General features: G+C 40.4%; 1 protein-coding gene across 3 annotated transcripts in view; it reads right to left on the bottom strand.

Annotated features, from left to right (window-relative positions):
- Positions 1–3,666: 3,666 nt before the first annotated feature.
- The window catches only part of Pcmt1 (protein-L-isoaspartate (D-aspartate) O-methyltransferase), a 43,988-nt gene continuing 28,190 nt past the window's right edge, over positions 3,667–19,464 (bottom strand). For 2 of the 3 annotated variants that reach the window (XM_042697210.1, XM_042698558.1), the window contains 5 exons: positions 18,112–18,216; positions 15,923–16,043; positions 14,332–14,417; positions 10,160–10,329; positions 3,667–4,463 (listed from right to left, as the gene is read on the bottom strand). In XM_042697210.1, the coding sequence (XP_042553144.1) occupies positions 4,451–4,463; positions 10,160–10,329; positions 14,332–14,417; positions 15,923–16,043; positions 18,112–18,216 (495 nt within the window). In that variant the 3' untranslated portion in view covers positions 3,667–4,450. Of the gene's footprint in view, positions 4,464–10,112; positions 10,330–14,331; positions 14,418–15,922; positions 16,044–18,111; positions 18,217–19,464 lie in introns of all 3 variants that reach the window. The other variant, XM_042697785.1, reaches the window with a different exon arrangement.

The raw sequence follows: 19,464 nt of genomic DNA, 5'->3' as shown, positions 1-19,464 counted from the left end.
ATGGAAATTCAAGTGCAAATGTCCCCAGGTGTCCCAAGCCACCCACCTACCTGTGGACAAAAATGTGTGTGTAATGCCTGTCCTACTGGATCTCATCTAAGTGAGAGTTCTCTGGAAGCAGTGCTTCAATATCCTCTCCTGTTAAAAGTAAAAGGGAAAGACAGGAAGTAAGGGAGACAAGGAAACAGATATCAGAGGCTGTGAGGATTCACTAACCCAGTACAGCCCCATGGGAACCCAATGGAGTAACAGATACTTGTTTTTTGTCTCCTACCAAGCCATAGAATCAGGACATAGACAAAAAAATCAGGTAAAAAAGATGAATCCCACAAGAGAGAACCAGCAACTACTGTCAGAGCAATATTAGAACAATTAGGATGGAGAAGTTGTTGGGTTACTGAGTTCCATTTTACGCAGACACAAACTTCCTTGGGCCAGTGTCCTTCAAGTGGGATCCCTTGATGAACACTCAAGTATAGAATACTCATCCTTCTGAAAATGGCTGGTATATAAATCCCCACAGATACAACTGAAATCCAGTCCATACTTATCTGTTTTACTAAATATAATTCTTTTTTTTTGGGGGGGGGGGGGTCCGGACTCTGGGCCTGGGCGCTGTTCCTCAGCTCTTCAGCTCAAGGCTAGCGCTCTACCACTTAGCCACAGCGCCACTTCCAGCTTTTTTTCTTTTTGCTGATGTGGTGCTGAGGAATTGAACCCAGGGCCTCATGCATGCAAGGCGAGCGCTCTACCACTGAGCCATCTTCCCAGCCCCCTAAATATAATTCTTTAGGAACCCAATACATTGTATAAAATAACAATTTACATGCTGCAAGAACTTTAGCATTTATTTAAAATAACTTATTGGCCTGTGAAACTTAGGTTAAACATTTTTTTAAATCGCCAGTGTTTGCTATTCATTTATCCTATTAGTGCTCATTTGTTCATGAGTTCTTTTTATCACCATACCAAATTACTGTGAAATTTGTTTAACACTTAGCTGAAAGCCAGAACCACCTATCGAAGGAACACTAACAAAACCACCAAGAGGTTATTTCCTGGCTCATAATCACCTACCATATAGCTTGAAAAAATTTAGGATTATTAAGTTACTCCTAAATTATTTTTCTATTTTAGAGTCCTTTGAATTTTTAAGGTACTTTAGATACATTTTAAATCTAGAGCTTGGGGGTTTTGTTTTGTTTTTTAAGTGGCAGTTATTAGGGGAATGAGATTTTAAATATTTGCATAGTCTATATTACTGTCTGGGAACCAGTTGAGAACATCAATAGAAATTAAATTTCTTCATTAAGGTTTACATAAGTTTTCACTAGATGTAGCCTTTACCTTTTTTTTTTTTCTTTTGTGTGGTTCTGGGGATTGAACTCAGGGCTCTGTATTGAATTCAGGCAGAAGCTCTACCACTTGAGCTAGTTTCATATTTGACTTTTAAAAAGCCCATATTTTGTTTGAATAGTTCATTACTGTCCTTTAATATAAAAGAATATCAATTAGTGAATGCTAACATATTCTATAAATTATGAATACTAAACACTAAAGAAACATTTATCTCCAACCTATAATCACAAATCAGCTCTTAGAAAGGCTTGGAACTGGCCGTTTCCTGGGATCCCAACTCCAGGTGTGCTCCTGGTGCCTCAGCACTTTTCGCTCATTGAAATCTTTTACATTTTCACTGTGGACTGAGTGGTCTCACTGCCCCTCCCCACCACACTGAAAAAGTGTGACACAGCTGCTTTGTGTGGCACCCAGAGGCACAAATTTGTTCCTGCCTCTCCTCCTCCCTCCTGGGACATCATGAACTCCTGTCCTCTCTTCCTGTACCTGGTTTCTTACCATGTCCACCATCTGTGTGCTGTCAGAACCGTGAGATGAGGAGCCAGCCCAGCTCTGAGCACCAGGACCCTCCCCACACTGACCTACGTCTCTTTCCCATCCACCTGCTACTCCAGCTAAGGCGGGGCCAGGGCGTCCCATCCCTGACTTCACTTTCCTTGCTCTGAGCTGCAGCTGCTTGCTCCCCCATGGATAAACAGAATGTGGATATGGGTCTGTTTTTCAAATTGCTGTCATAGTTTAGGCTTGGGTAATTAATAAATCAAAGGATGATTTCTAGATAGAAAATAAAACATAACTATATTCCAGAAAAAAAAAGGCTTAGAACTAAAGCCCATTATTTCCATCTCTTAGTGATTCTACCTTAAATTCATTGTATGTTCAGCATCCTAAAATGTTACTTCATAAAAGTGTAAAGTCCAAAAGCAATGGTTGAACACCTCTCAAGACATAGCATTTTTCTGTACCAACTGGGACCAGTTTGTCTTCTTACAGAGCATCTCCTCTACTAGACTGAAGATTCCTAGAAAGTAAGGGCCTTTTTCTATACCCAAAGCTAACAGGGATTTATAGATAATAAAATATTGGTGTTGGCCATCAATGACCCAGAATAGTGGATGAGTTTAAGAATTTAATCTTAGGGGCGGTAAAGAGTGTAGTTGTGGAGGTGGGAGGGAACGGGTTGGTAGGGGAAAAATAAAGGAGGAGGCAACAATGCTTGATAAGAAATGTACTCATTACCTTACTCATGGAACTGTAACCCCTCTGTACTGTATTTTCACAATAAAAAACTTACTAAAAAAAAAAAGAATTTAATCTTAAAATCCTAAACATTTGACTTTTGCAAATGCCTCAAATGACATTGTCCTGACATGAAGGTTCACCGATAGGATTTAGAAGCAATAAATAGGAGCAGACTGAAACTAGTGATAAACTTAAGATTTCCAAGACTTACGTATTATATGATCCTAGCTTCCTGTGTTTAAGACCTTACCAAAAAGACATACTTGTGAAACACATGTCCACATAAGGTTTTCAAAGCTTTTTTAAAATATATATTTTTTAAAAGGGCTGGAAAGGTGGCTCAATGGTAGTGTTTGCCTCGCATGCATGAGGCCCTGGGTTTGATTCCTCAGCACCACATAAGCACTGAAAGCAGGAAGTAGTGCTGTGGCTCAAGTGGTAGGGCACCCCCCTTGAGCTGAAGAGCTGAGTGACAGTGCCTAGGCCCAGAGTTCAAGCCCCATGACCGACAAAAAACAAAACTGCAGACTTTTAAGAGTGCTCTTTCTCACTGAGAGTCTCCTCATCAGAATAACTATGGATACTTGCACACAGCAGAGACTTGACTGGAAGTGCTACTTCTGCTTAGGAAGACCTCTGTGTATCCTAAGCTCTGGAGCCTTTAGAAAAACTAAGGACTTCTTAAAAAATGTATAAAACCATACATATGAGCAAGATCCCAAAGTGTCACTGCTTTCTCAGCCATCATATTAATAAATCTATCTATACTTGAGGTGTGTTTATTCTGAACTATCTTCTTCCCTGACATTGTCAGTTCTTCACTCTCTCATTGGGCAATTACTTACTGTATAGCCACTGAGAAGGAGCCCTGGGAAAAATGAGGCCAGAGAGAAATAATGAAGTATAGTCTTTGCCTGGAAGAAATGTGACAGTCTACAACATATTGATGGACTAGTGCTGTCTACCTACTCAGCCTTCACAAAGAGAAGCAACAGAGGAACAGCATTTCCTGTGATCTTAGGAGTATTTTATGTCTTCCTTCTAGATTCAAACACCACCAATGCATCTTTTGCTTTTTACTTTATTTGGCAAAGCAGCACTGCATAAACTGTGCAGAAACTAGCACACAGCTTACACAGCATGTTAGATTCATATACATTATCAGCAGCAAACTAGAAACAGAAAAAAGGACTGACTCTCGTCTCCTGTCATTTTTAGAGAGAAAAGAAAAACTATGTCAGTTATGTCCAATCTGAACAGCTAGGTTTATAGGACATCACCTGACATCTGCTTAAGTTTCAATATTTACAAAATGCCTAGTTTTAAGGTAACAAAGCAGCTGATTGTATCTACCACATGCTATTCTATGACACCACATCAAAAGCTTTAAAGAGAAAGCTCATCTCTAGTTTCTTAGTAGCATCTAACAGACATCCAAATATCAAGAATTTTAACTTGTGAGTGATATTGTTATCTGATGCACAAAAGAAATCTGATAAATTAATACTGGAACAGAATTAAACGTCCAACAAAAGAAAAGCCACTTCTCAAAATAAATTCATAAACTAAGCTTTCCACTTTGCAGAACCCTTTCTTTTCATATTATTATAGTAAAACATGGGCATGTTAAAGCAATTACTAATTATACTCTGCATCTTTCCTATACCAGTTTGGTTCTGTGCCTCTTTGAAGAATTAGAAAACCTTACAAAACCACACATTTTCATGCTGAAAATAAGAGTGTAACAAAGTCCAAAACAAGCTGTGATGCCGTTGGTTTCCAAAAAGCTTTAAGGACTGAGATGAGCAATCGTCTGTAATATTATAGATCGGTCAAGCTGATGTTGCTTTTACAGTTCGTCCCTGGGGAAGAAAAGAGAAAAATGTAAGTGGCAGTTAATATACTAAAAAAAAGTTTTTTTAAATTGGCTGATAGCTTAGATACAACACTTAAGTCAGTAAAAAATGCACTGACCCCCAAGCAATTAAAAGTATGAACAATTCCAAACTCAAAGCAAAATCCAGCCATCTTTCATGCTACTCCAAAATGAAGTATAAAACCAGAAGACACTGAGTCCTATATTTAGTCCTAAAGATTTAAATTTCTTCCTTCATGATCAAAAAAATCAGAAAAATTATTCCTTTTAGGATCACCTTGATAATAGCTCTTACTGTAAAATGATCTGAATATTTAGACTTCAAATGATTTTTATAGTTACATTCACAAATTAGGCCAAAAAAATTAGTCTTTTGCTTAGAGTGTCTGTTATCAATTGTGGAATGGGTCCATCTCAACCCAAACTCTCTGGGAGGAAATGCATCATCTGTAGGTATAATATACCTGTCAGGTGATTTCATAAGGCAGCTTTATCAGCTCCAAAAGAAACCATTCGTTCAGCCAGGTGCAGCAGCACTGTGCCAGCAACTGCCAGTGAGAGGAAGGAAGGCGTAAAAACGCAGCCTAAAATTGTACGGCTTATCAATCCTACCTTAACAGAGCCACCAAAAGTGAAAAAATAAAACTGCCACGAACTCTAAAAGCATTGCTTTTAAGGGTAATTTGAGTAACAAAAAAATTCATTAAAAACTCAAGTACTTTAGGAACAAAGCATGGTCTTTGCAATTATAACTTTAGTGATTCAGAAAAGAACACTGTATACTACATAGACAGAAAAGGGGGACGGGAGAAGTAAAATGTGAGAAAATGGCAGTAACTGATCATTTTAGATGAAGCACTGGAGGAGCTCATTATACTGCTTTATCAATCAAACTGTCTGGTAAGAATTAAGATGAAGTTGAGAGCCAGTGGCTCATACTTGCTACAATCTTAGCTACACAGAAGGCTAAGATCTGAGGATTGTGGTTCAAAGCCAGCCCATGCAGTGAATTCTGTAAGACTCTTATCTTGAATTAACCACCAGAAAAATGGAAGTGGTGCTGTGGCTCTAGCAAGAGCTCAGGGACAGTGCCCAGACCATGAGTTCAAGCCCTATGACTGAACAAAACAACAGCAACAACAACAAAAAAAGAATTAAGGTGAAATGTTTTGAGAAATTTGTTAAATTTGAATATAACTGAAGTAAAGAATTTATAGCCAGTGGCTCATGTCTGTAATCCTACCTACTCAGGAGGCTGAAATCTGAGGATAGCATTTCAAAGCCAGCTGGGGCAGAAAAGTCCCTGTGAGACTCTTATCTGCAATAAACTACTCAAAAAATCAAGAAGTGGTGCTGTGGCTCAAGTCTTGAGAGTGCTAGCCTTGAGTACAAAGAGGCTCAGGGAAAGTGCCCAGGCCCTGAGATCAAGCCCCAGAACCAGCAAAACAACAACAAAAAAGCGTGTCATAGGTAAGTAGTATATTAAGGAGTTACCGGATAATATGTCTTTTCTTAAAGGCTGAATTGTTAAGTAGTACAAGAATTTGTGTCTGTGTTAGTACTGGGCTTGAAATTAGGGCCAGGGTGTATTCCCTGAGCTTTTATTGTTCAAAGCTGGTGCTTTGTCATTTGACCCACAGCTCTACTTCTAGCTTTTTCTGGCTTTGAACTGTAATCCTTAAATTTCAACCTCCTGATTATTAGGATTGTGGGCATAAGTCACTGGCACCTGGCGACAAGAAACGATTTAGAACAACCATTTTCCTCTCATGAACTACTTTACTATTACACTATTGTTATCTTTTAAAGGACAAATTATCTTTTCTGATTCCTTTTTATATAGTCTTCTGATAAAAATAACATAGCTTTTACCTAATTAATCAGTAAAATATTTGGTTCACAAAGTATCTACTTGTTCTGCTGGGTACCAGGGGCTAATACCCGTAATCCTAGGTACTCAGGAGATAGAGATCTGAGGATTGCCATTTGAAGTCAGCCCAGGCAGGAAAGTCCATGAGACTCTTATCACCAACTAACCACAAGAAAACCAAAGTGGCCTTGTGACTCAGAGTGTCTACACGTAGAGTGCTAGCCTTGAGTGAAAGAGCTTAGGGACAGCACCGAGTTCCTGAGTTTAAGCCCCACAACCAACCAAAACAAACAAACAAAATATAAAATCTATGTATTCTATTTACAAAGAAAATAAATTTTCTTTATAAAGTCTTTATAAAGTATGAAGATACTATATTTTTTAAATATATACTTACTTGTTCAAGGTATTAAAAATATTACAAATAAATCTCAACACAGTATAAAATTTACAAATACCTTCTCCATTAAAATTATTTTGGCGAGGTTCACACCTGTAATTTTAACTACTCAGAAGACTGAGATCTGAGGATCAAGGTTCAAAATCTGCCCAGGCAGAAGAAATTGTTTTATTTTCTTTTTGGGTCCGGTTGTGGGGCCTGAACTCTGGGCCTTGGCGCTGTCCCTCAGCTCTTCAGCTCAAGGCTAGTGCTCTACCACTTGAGCCACAGCACCACTTCCAGCTTTTTTCTTTTTGCTTATGTGGTGCTGAGGAATCGAACCCAGGGCCTCAGGCATGTAAGGCAAGCACTCTACCACTGAGCCAACTTCCCAGCCCCAGGCAGAAGAATTTGTGAGAGTTATCTCCAATTAACCAGCAAAAAAACAGAAATGGTTATGTAGTTCAAGTGGTGAGCAGCAGTCTTGAGCAAAGAAACCAAGTGAAAGCAAGAGGCCCTAAATTGAAACTCCAGTACCAGCACAAAAGAAAAAATGAAGAAGAAAAACAAAGTTTTTTAATAGACTTGCATTTAGTAATTTATAGTGTCAGGAAAAAACAAAATCTTGCTGCCAAGTGCATAAAACAACTTGTACACACATTTTCAGGATGTCCCCTGGGTATGTTACTGTCTTTCAGTTTTCATCCTTCACTTTTCTCATTTTTCTTTTTCTTTTTTCTTTTGCCAGTCCTGGGGCTTGAACTCAGGGCCTATACACTGTATCTGAGCTTCTTATGCTCAAGGCTAACACTCAACCACTTCAGCCACAGTGCCACTTCTAGCTTTTTCTGTTTATGTGGTACTGAGGCATAGAACACAGGGCTTCTTGAATGCTAGGCAAGCACTCTACCACTAGGCCACCTTCCCAGCCCTCATATTTCTTTTTGAAAGGGCCCTTCCTTCATTTTATTTCAAACTCTTAGCTGAGTATATTCCTGCCTGGACTCTCACTGAACACAAACCCTTTATGAACACAAAGAAATAATAAACTTTAAAGTTAACTATTGTACCTTCTCCAAATTTTGTTCCCCAGTAATGTTATAGGAACCTTTTTTAATGTGACATATTTTTAGCTATTTTCTGTACTTTGTTTCAAATTCCAGTATTTTTGTAACTAGAAACACATCTGTGGATGTATAAAAATCTATTTGAATAGAAAATCAACAACAGATAAAGCTAGCATGTTAGTATAGCAAGCATAGTATAGTAATGGTTTCTAATGATGTAAGTAAGCAAAATTAACCTTTCTCTTAAAGCCTAAAGGCTCCAAAATAGATGTATACATAAATATTTAGTAATATTTAAGAATCATCAATAAAATTGTTCTAGAGCTGAGGATGGTAATAAGTGGTACAACACACGTCCACCATGTGTGAGGCCCAGAGTTGGACTTAAAAAAAAAAAAAAAAAAAAAGTCAGGCGCTGGTGGCTCACACCTGTAATCCTAGCTACTCAGGAGGCTGAGAACTGAGGATCGGGGTTTAAAGCCAGCCTGGGCAGGAAAGTCTGTGAGACTCTTATCTCCAATAAACCACTAGAAAACCAGAAGTGGCTCTGTGGCTCAAGCGGTAGAGCACTCGCCTTGAGCTGAAGAGCGCAGGGACAGCGGCCAGGCCCAGACTTCAAGACCCACGACCGACCAAAAAAAAAAAAAAAAAAAGACTGAATCTCTTAGCACAAATGGTTTGTTTTTTTGTTTTTTTGTTTTGGTCGGTTGTGGGACTTGAACTTTGGGCCTGAATGCTGTCCCTCAGCTCTTCAGCTCAAGGCTAGAGCTCTACCACTAAAGCCACAGTGCCACTTCCAGCTTTTTCTGTTTATGTGTTGTTGAGGAATTGAACCCAGGGCCTCATGCATGCAAGGCAAGCACTCTGCCACTGAGCCACCTTCCCAGCCTCAAATAGTTTGGTTTTAATGAGGATAGATACAGGTTTGGGGAAGGCCTAAATCTATAATTGGAGAAAAGAGGAAATCACTTTATGCCTTGAACCAAGATCTTCTAAATAGCTTTCTTGAGTTGCTACCATTACAGGTGTGAGCCAATGGCACCTGGCAGTTCTGTAATGTTTTAAGCAAACTAGAAGTGAAGTGAAGGAAAGTTGTAAGTAGTTGCTGATAACTACATCTGATTTTAAGTGAAAAGATCAACAGTTTTTCAAATGATTTTCTAAAGGATAGCTGTGTTCCAGGCTACAAATCCAAGAAAATACCTAAAATTACACAAGGTGAAAATAAAATACAATTCTTCATAAAATGTTACAGAAAGGCCATGCTGAAATGTAGTTAAAAGTAAAACATAGCTGGGTGTTGGTGGTTCACACTTGTAATCCTATCTACTTAGGAGGTTAAGTTCTGAGGATCACAGTTCAAAGCCAGTCTGTGAGACTCTCATCTCCAGTAAACTACCAAAATAAGCTGAAAGTGAAACTGTACCTCAAGTGATAGAGCACTAGCTTTAATCACAAAAGCTCAGGGACAGTTCTCAGGCCCAGAGTTCAAGCCCCAAGAAAAAAAAAAAAAAAAAAGGCAAAACACTACTGAACATGGTATGCACACCTCCTATAAATCCCAGTAATTTTGCAGCTCAGAAAGTGCTGCTGTGCACTGATTTCCCTTCCTCTCTGCAAGGGGAAGGTGAAGAGGACTCAGACTCTGCTATGGCAAACAGCAAAAGCAGGCATTGGATTTACAGTGAGCCATGCTGTGCAAAGACAGTGTGGTACGGCATGCTGCTGGCCCTGTGGGTGAGGAGTGAGATGTGGGCACACACTGGATCTTCTACAGGATCCCTGCCCTCCCCAGGAAAGCAAACAGAACAGGTGGAAATCAGATGGCCCAGTCTATGGAGAGGATGGACATTTGCTCCTTTTGGTGGTTCTGAAACAATGGCTGAATGAACTAAGGAAGAAATCAAGCCAAAAGGTAGAATATCCTCTCTGGGATTCTGACCTTTTAAAAAGTGGGACAACTGTGTCTTTCTCCTTCTTGCTCCCTGTAACAATGTACAATGAGACTGTATGAAGCGGGAAATGATGGCCCCATCTAAGTACAGAAACACAGAATGGCTGATAATGAAAATAACCTTATAAAAGGCACTGAACTGCAGCTGAAACTCTCTTAAAAACAAAACACAACACACCTCTGTGCCAACCAAGTCTCACACACCCAGAGATAAGTTCTTGTGAAAGAAGGGCAGACCATGCAAATTGTTTCACAAGTTTAATGTAATGGATTGTTGGTATTTTGATGGAGTAGCATGAAGATGGCAACCAAAAACCAAAAGCAGCCCTTTGCAGTCTAATGTCTTAAAATCCACACCCTTTCACCTTGCAAGTGTGGAAGAAGAAAGAGCAGAAGAGAAAATCACTTCCACCTGGACCACTGCTTTTCCTTATCTGTTAAAGGCACATAAATCACCCCCATCAGAGGCTTCATTTTGACACTGCCATCTTGTAGCTTGTCATACTGCTCCAACATTTGGTTTCCACCTGCCGGACCCACTGGTAATATCAATCTTCCACCAGGCTTTAACTGGTCTATTAGCTAAAGGAAGAGAGAAACAAACATACACATCAATGTACAGATTTTGTATTACTAGTTATCTGACATCACTGTAAAGAACGTTCGGTCCATGAGCAGAAAAGAGAAACATGCAATAGTCTTCCTTAGTACAGTGGGGCATTGGTCTCAGGAGCGGAGCGCTCAAGCATAGTAGCATGACAGTATTTGCATATAACGTATGCACATCATCCCAAACACCTTTTCTGCCCCACTACTGGTTAAATACAAGAATGAAGAACCCACATTTACTATGTTAAAAAAAAGAATAATCATTGAATATCTTGCCATGGAGGCTAATCATATGTAGAGAGTCAGAACTAAAAGAAGGTTGTAACAAAGATACTTGGTTTGGTTGGGGACCGGAAGAGGGCCAAGGTACATACAGTTTTACCAACTGCCTACTTACTCATTTACCTCTCAGCATCCACTACTAAACTCTAAGTTTCTTGAGGATAGAAACTGTATTTTGTTCATTACTGTGCCTCAGCACCTAACATAGTACCACGTACAACTACAATGTTCAACATGTTTGAACTAGGCCACCTGATGTAGCATTATCCTCCCCTGAAATAGCAGAAAATTCTAAAGCCTGTGTGTCTGGAGTCTTTGTGGTTGAGAAAGAAAGGGAAGGGGAGGAAGGGAAGTATAGAAAATCAACAAGAAATCACTATCATATTGTTGTTGAATGTAGGGCACTACTGAAGCTAAGGTAAGGGAAACCTAATTACATAACTGAATTGAGAAGTACTGCCTCCAGGAAGAAGGACAGGAGGGAAGGGACTGGAATATCTAGCATAAGAATGTGGGTATCATTATTAATGAAAACCCAGGGGCTGGGAAGGTGGCTCAGTGGTAGAGCACTTGCCTAGCATGCATGAGGCCCTGGGTTCGATTCCTCAGCACCACATAAGCAGGGAAAAAAAAAAAAAAAGCCAGAAGTGGTGCTATGGCTCAAGTGGTAGCGTGCTAGCCTTGAGCTGAAGAGCTGAGGGACAGTGCCCAGGCCGAGAGTTCAGGTGCCACGACCAGACCAAAAAAAAAAAGTTAAATATAACTTACAGATTGCCACTATTCAAATGAGTAAGGAAGAAACATGGCTTTGGATATTTTTACCCCAGAAAAGGGTGTCTGCCCTCAGTGGGTATATCCTATTTTTTCCTTTGTTGATATTTGCAAGTATTCTTTAAGTCATTTTTCTGAATTTTAAGGCCTATAATGAAAAATGTCAGACTTCTTCATCCCGGCCCCAACTCTTTACCTGTGTCTTCTTGTATGATCTTTAGATATCAAATTATATACTAGATAAGGACTGCACTCATTTGCTGTACATCTAGTTCCATCCCTCAATCTAACCAGTCAATTTATTTTTACTCAAATCACTTTCAGAGCCGGGAGCTAGTGGTTCATGCTTGTCACCCTAGGAGGAGGCTGAGATTGGAAGGATTCCAATCCAGTTCAGTGCCAGTCCAACCCAGGCAGAAAAGTCTCCAAGATGCCATCTCAACAGAGGAAAACCTAAAATAGGTGCATCCCAATCAAGGCACTGAACCTAGGCAAGGTATGGGACCATATCTTAAAATTAACCTTCAAGCCGGGCGCCGGTGGCTCACACCTGTAATCCTAGCTACTCAGGAGGCTGAGATCAGGAGACTGGGAATGTGGCTTAGTGGTAGTGTGCTTACCTAGCATGCACTGGGGTGATTCCTTAGTACCACATAAATAGAAAAATCTGGAAGTGGGGCTGGGAAGGTGGCTCAGTGGTAGAGCGCTTGCCTTGCATGAGGCCCTGGGTTCGATTCCTCAGCACCACATAAGCAAAAAGAAAAAAGCCGGAAGTGGCACTGTGGTTCAAGTGGTAGAGTGCTAGCCTTGAGCTGAAGAGCTGAGGGACAGCACCCAGGCCCAGAGTTCAGGACCCATGACTAGACCCAAAAAAAGAAAAGAAAAATCTGGAAGTGGTGCTGTGGCTCAAGTGGTAGAGTGCTAGCGCCTTGAACACAAGAAGCTCAGGGACAGAGCTGAGGCCCTAAGCTCAAGCCCCAGGACTGGGGGCTATAAATAAATAAATAACCTTCAAAATACATAGCAAGGCACAATTCTGAGGTTGCCTGTGTAGCAAGCAAAGGCCCTGAATGAGTGTAAATCTAGTATTGCCCCCTCACCCAAAAAAACCCTGTTATGACTGTAAATTTGCTGCTGGACCAAGAGATATCCCACGATTGCTTTTTCTACAATTGTTTGGTTATACTGCAACTAAAGTTAAGACTTTCCCTTTTCATTTACTTAGTTTCTCTCTCTCTCCCTCTCTCTCTCTCCACGCTCACCAGCCCCCTCCCCCCAGTTCTGTGTGTGTTTGTGTGTGTGTATGTGTGTGTGTGCACCAGTCATAGGGTCTGAGTGGTGTCCCTTGGCATTTTTGCTCAAGGCTAGAGTTCTACTTTAAGCCACAGCTCCACTTCTGGTTTTTTGGTGGTTAATTGGAGCCTCATGGGCTTTCCTGCCCAGTCTGGCTTCAAAACATTAATCCTCAGATCTCAGCCTCCTGAGTAGCTAGAATTATGGGCATGAACTCGACTGTAAATTTCTTAGAAAATGTTTCCTAATCTTTCTACCTTACAACAGCTTCTAAATTTTCATATTAGATACCAACTCTATTAATTAATGCTCTTTTGTTGTCTCTGCAGATTCCCCTCTAGTCCTACTGGACTTCTCTTTGTAATAACCCTGGGAACTCTTACCACTTCTCTTCGACTAAGCAATCACTCTTCCTAGACCCATGACTTTCTGTCTTCAGTCTTTCTGGTCTGTCTTGTTCCAGTTTCTTTTTTTATGTTGTTATCAATACAATTCCTCCAAAACCATTTTGTAAAACAGTATGTGGAACATGAGACTGGAATTTGCAAATCTAAAAGCATCTTTATTCATTTGGAGATATGTGTTCAGAGAGAATTCCCCTAATTTTCATCTCTTTATAACTAAGCTAAACATGAAAAAAAGTACCTGTGTATAATTTATGTTTGACAGAAACCTAGTGTTTCAGTGAACTTAACCACAGAGTATTGAAAGCTGACATAAGATTATTTGAATATGGGTTAGGAATGTGGCTTAGTGGTAGGGTGCTTGCCTAGCATGCATGAAGCCCAGGGTTAGATTCCTCAATAGCACATAAACAGAAAAAGCCGGAAGTGGTGCTATGGCTCAAGTGGTAGAGTGCTAGCTTTGAGCAAAAGAAGCTCAGGGACAATGCCTAGGCCCTGAGTTTTATCCCAACTGGCAAAAAAAAAAGAAGGGAAAAGAAAAGAACAAGAAAAAAGAAAAAAAGATTATGTGAATATTCCCTAAGATGAAAAATCAACATTGTACTTTGAAGTTGGGCATGGTAGCTCACGCCTATAAGTCTAGCTCTCAGGTGGCTGAGATCAGGAGGATCTTTGCTCTAGGCTGGCTGGGGGGAAGGAGGAGAAGCTTAGAAGACTCTTCAGTGAAAAAGCTAGGTGAGGTGGCATGTACCTGTCATCCCAGCTAAAGCATAAAACATAAAATAGGAGGACTGTGTCCCAGGTTCACACGTATGCAAAAACCAAAACCCTATCTCAACAAAACGCACAGTGGAAAAAAAAAAAAAAAGGCTGCATAGTAGTAGTTCCTAGCATGTGGCTGAGTTAAATGCCACTACCACCAAAAAAAAAAAATTATACCTTACATGTAGTAGTCTTTCTTTGCATTGCAAACCAGGCAAATCTTACTAGTTTTTTAAAGAGTCAGTTCAGGTTTCATCAGTATATGAAGTCTCCTTGATGCTGCCAAATTCTCTCCCTCATATGCATGCTTTCTATCTAATATATATCGTATGTTAATTATTAACTATTACATTATTAAAAAATAAAATCCTAAGTACATTCTAAACAGCATCTACAAGTCACTTTGTATATAAATCTTGAGAGTGTTAGCTGAATAAAACACAAGCAGAAAACCCCAACTCACTGCCTGGGGCACAACTGGGGCTGCCGCTCCCACGTGAATAGCATCATAAGGAGCTTCTTCAGCATATCCCATTCTTCCATCACCCACTGGAAAATAAAGGCATGTTTTAAAATTGATGCCGGTCAAGTGAAAAATCAATGTCAGAAAGATCAAAGACCTAAACATGAAAAGATCAAATGTAAAGAAAGAGTATAAAGACATATCTTTATGACTTCAGATAGGTATAAATAAGACATAGAAAGCCCTGGGGTACTGGTGGCTAATGCTTGTAATCCCAGCTACTCAGAAGGCTGAGAACTGAGGATTGTGGTTCGAAGTAGCCTCGGCAAGAAAGTCTGTGACTTTTACACACACACACACACACACACACACACACACACACACACACACACACACACACACACACACACACACACACAGAGCTGGGAAAAATTAGTAAGTCTGAAAAAGAAGAATTTCAGAAGTGGCTCTGTTTCTTAGTGGTAGAACACTGGCCTTGAGCAAAAAGAGCACAGGGACAGGGCCCAGGCCCCAAATTCAAGCCCAACAACTGACCCAAAAAAAAAAAAAAATCTATTTATCTATCTATCTATTAAAGGGGACCATGGCTGAAGATGGATCGTAGTGATACAGCACCTGCCTAGCCTGGATAAGCCCTGAATCTGATTGCCAGCAGCAGGGGGAAAATGGGCAAGGGGGAGTAAGATGAAAAATGCACACTCTGTGGGAAGACTCTTGTTTTTGTCTTTTCTTTTTTCTTTTGGAGGAGGGGTGAGGGCAGTGGTTGTGGGGCTTGAACTCTGGAGCTGGGCGCTGGCCCTCAGCTCTTCAGCTCAAGGTGAGTACTCTACCTCTTGAGCCACAGCACTACTTTCAGTTTTCTGGTGGTTTATTGGAGATAAAAGTCTCATGGGGGGGGGGGGGGGGGGGGCTGGGAAGGTGGCTCTGTGGTAGAGTGCTTGCCTTGCATGCATGAAGCCCTGGGTTCGATTCCTCAGCACCACATAAGCAAAGAGAAAAAAGCTGGAAGTGGTGCTGTGGCTCAAGTGGTAGAGCGCTAGCCTTGAGCTGAAGAGCTGAGGGACAGCGCCCAGGCCCAGAGTTCAGGCCCCACGACCAGACCCAAAAATAAATAAATAAAAATAAAAGTCTCACAGACTTTCCTGCCAGGGTTGCCTTTGAACCAGGATCCTCAGATCTCAGCCTCCTTAGTAGCTAGGATTATTGGCGAAAGCCACCAGCGCCCGGTCTATGGGGGAAGATTTATGATGTAAATGGCCAACTAAGGGATGGTCTCTAGAAGACCTATGTCAAGAAAAATACAAACAATCCAATATCTAAACAAGTACTTCTCAAAAGAAGTAACAAGATGGGCAAACATGGGGGAAAGTCTTGAACCTCACTCGTTAATAGGAAAATTCCAAATTAAAATCTCTAAGAGATACAATACTATACACATATTAGATAGGCAAAATAAATATTCCTCTCAAAGTGAAGGTAGAAGAATGCAATTATTAGCTCAGTATAATTCAGCTTATATCACCATAAAAATAACAAAATTCTCTGAAAAATAAAGTTTTCTGATACTTACCAACTAGCTGCACTCTCCCTGAAGATAACAGTGTTGAATCATCCTTTCGGACATTATTTATTGAGTCATCTACTAGCTCTTTAATGTGATCAATTCCTATGACTTTTCCACTATGACCAACCTGTGAAAGAGAAAATAATTTAAGAGTATACTGAGCTAAATTGATGTTTCTTTTAAGCTAGGCACTGGTGGCTCACACCTATACTCCTAGCTATTCAGAAAGCTGAGATCAGGAGGATTATGGTTTAAGGCCTACCCAGGCAGAGAAGTTCACTAGACCCTAAAATAACTAGAAAAAGGCCAGTGTGGTTCAAGTGGCAGAGTGCCAGCCTAGCAAGTATGAGGCCCTGAGTTGAAAACTAGTACCATCAAAAAAGTTCCCTTAACGTCATATTCTACAATGAGAATTCAAAACCAAAAGGCTAGCTGGGTGCCAGTGGCTCACACCTTAATCCTAGCTTCTTGGGAAGCTGAGAGATAGAATCATGGTTCTAAGCCAGCCAAAATGGGAAAGGTCCTAAGATTCTTATCTCTAATTAACCAGCAAAAAGCCAGAAGAAGTGGTGCTGTAGCTCAAGTGGCAGGGCACTAGCCTTGAGCAAAAAGGCACAGGGAGAGCAACAGACCCTGAGTTCCAGTCCCAAGACTGATACAAAAGGGAAAAAAAAAGAAAAGAAAAAAGAATATGAGACTTAGTGGAAAGGATTTGACCTCTTCAAAACACTTGAAAGAAGTATGTGAAACATCATTACATGTTAGGTGCTATTCTAGTTGCTCAGGATGCAACAATGAAAAAACTAAAAAGATGAAATTTTTACTTCTCTCTGGAGTTCATAGTCTGTAAGCCTAAAGATTATATATTTATGGCAAGTTACAAGGATTCTATTCCAAGATGGATTCGTAAATCTCAACTAGACCAGAAATCTTCCAATCTGGCTCAAAGGTACAAGATTTCACATAACCAATCTGATAAGATGATCTGAGCACAGGAGAACCTTTACTATGATTTTTTGGGTACTCATCTTTTTTTTTTTTTGGGGGGGGGGCCCGGTCGTGGGGCCTGAACTCTGGGCCTGGGCGCTGTCCCTCAGCTCTTCAGCTCAAGACTAGCACTCTACCACTTGAGCCATAGCACCACTTCCGGCTTTTTTTTTTTTGCCTATATGGTGCTGAGGAATCAAACCCAGGGCCTCATGCATGCAAGGCAAGCGCTCTACCACTGAGCCACCTTCCCAGCCCTGGGTACTCATCTTATATTCGGGATAATCTTTACCATATAAACCTCAGGCAACAAAAGTGGAAGTATAAAAAGCATTCTTCCAATGTAAAAGAAGTTCTGGGGCTGGGAAGGTGGCTTAGTGGTAGAGTGCATGCCTTGCATGCATGAGGCCCTGGGTTTGATTTCTCAGCACCACATAAGCAAAAAGAAAAAAGCCGGAAGTGGTGCTGTGGCTCAAGTGGTAGAGCGCTAGCCTTGAGCTGAAGAGCTGAGGGACAGTGCCCAGGCCCAGAGTTCTGGCCCCACGACCGGACCCAAAAAAAAAAAAAAAAAAAAAAGAAGTTCTGACTTCATTCATAATAAACCTATAGGAGTGTCTATACACCAAATCCATTCTTTTCTGACAGACAAATGTAGCTGACTGCCATTGTAAGAGCACAATGTAGAGCCTGACTGATAATAAAGCTAAGATGGGAAACACAGAGGCATAGCAAGACCCAGAGAGAAACTTACTGACAATAACAACATCTAGGACACAGACTTTTCAATTATGTAACCTAAGTATTTTCATTTCAACTTTGCCATTTGTAGTTAAATATTATGCCACTTGCAACAATAACATAATCAAAGTACCATCTCTTGTGTGTGCATTTGAGTTTGTGTGCGTGTGTATGTACACACACATGCTACTACTGAAATTTGAACTCAGGGCTTTGTACTCAACTCTACTTCCCTCATGGCTAGTACTCTACTATTGAACCCTGCTTCCAATCTGGCATTTTTGCTTGTTAACTGAAAATAAGAGACTCACAGACTTTGTTGCCTGGGTTGGCTTCAAACCAAGATCCTCAGATCCCAGCTCCTAGGTAGCTAGATTACAGGTAGGAAACACCTGGCTCAATTGTTACCTTAATAGAACAAAACCCACAAATAATATGTTTCTGTCAGAATTAGAATACAAAACTCTTACCATACGTGCAAAACATGCAGTGAGGATTCCGCTTCCAGACCCTACATCCAGAGCTTTAGCTCCTTCGTGCAATTGATCAAAAAGAAGTTCTAGTGCGTAGGCATGCTGCCAAAAGAAAACAATCCAAACGTTCATTCTTTCTAACACTCCACAGTATATGCACAATACCAACTTTCCAGTTTTTCTACTAGTATCTCATCTGAAGACAAAAAATGAAATTATTTACTTAATCTCCTATGATGACAAAAAATGAAATTATTCACTTATGAATTAAATAAGAAAATTTTCTGTTTGACTACAAGTCTTACATTTAGAGAAATTGGTCCAGTAATTTTAGATACCCAGAGTGAATTAAAATTCAAAGACAAAATCATACAGAGAGATTTCAGTGAAAAGCCACCTCCTATTTATACCCCCCCACTATCCAGTTTTGCCCTCTAAAGCACCCAATGTTTCCAATTTCTTAAAAAAAATTGTTTTTATGTATACTGAGCAAAAACACATCCTAATTTAAAGGATCATTCATATCAATCCTTAAACAGCATATTCATTTATTATTTTTTGTGCCATTCCTAGGGCTTGAACTCAGGGTGTGGGCTCTGTCTCTGAGCTTTTTTGCTGAAGGTTAGCACTCTATCACTTGAGCCACTGCTCTACTTCTGGCTTTTTGCTGGTAAACTGGAGCTAAGAGTCTCACAGACTTTGCTTCTTGGGCTGGCTCTGAATAGTGATCATCATATCTCAGCCTCCTGAATAGCTAGGATTATAGTCATGAGCCACTGGGTGGTCCAGCTCCAGCTTGTTCATTTTTCATGGCTTGGGGGGGGGGGGGTCATACTCTGGAATGGAGGAATTTAATAACAAATTTCACTAGTGAAGATTTAAGTTATTTGTAATCTATAACTATCTTAAGATAATAATCTATGTAAGATAATATAGCAATCTGTAAAAAATACCTTATATTGGTATTAAATTGCTAAAAGTAAAATGGAAGGGATCAAAAGACATATTTTATGTTTACAGTGTACATAAATTATAAATAAAAATCATATTGGTTATGCTATGGATCAGCATTATCCTCCTTCTTTTTTTGATTGGTCATGGGGCTTCAACTCTGGGCCTGGGCGCTGTCCCTCAGCTCTCCAGCTCAAAGCGAGCATTCTACCCCTTGAGCCACAGCACCACTTCTGGTTTTCCGGCGGTTAATTGGGGATGAATCTCACAGACTTTCCTGCCCAGGCTAGCTTTGAACCGTGATCCTGTGTTCAGCAACCTGAGTAGCTAGAATTACAGGCGTGAGCCACCAGCACCCAGCTTAAGAAGTGTTCTTTTTGGGGCTGAGAAGGTGGCTCA

The sequence above is a fragment of the Dipodomys spectabilis genome, unplaced genomic scaffold (genome assembly GCF_019054845.1).
Source record: "Dipodomys spectabilis isolate Male_0828 unplaced genomic scaffold, ASM1905484v1 ptg000001l, whole genome shotgun sequence".
Classification (NCBI taxonomy): Eukaryota; Metazoa; Chordata; class Mammalia; order Rodentia; family Heteromyidae; genus Dipodomys; species Dipodomys spectabilis.
The sequence above is the reverse complement of the archived record's forward strand: the minus strand, read 5'-3'. Positions and strand labels throughout refer to the sequence as shown.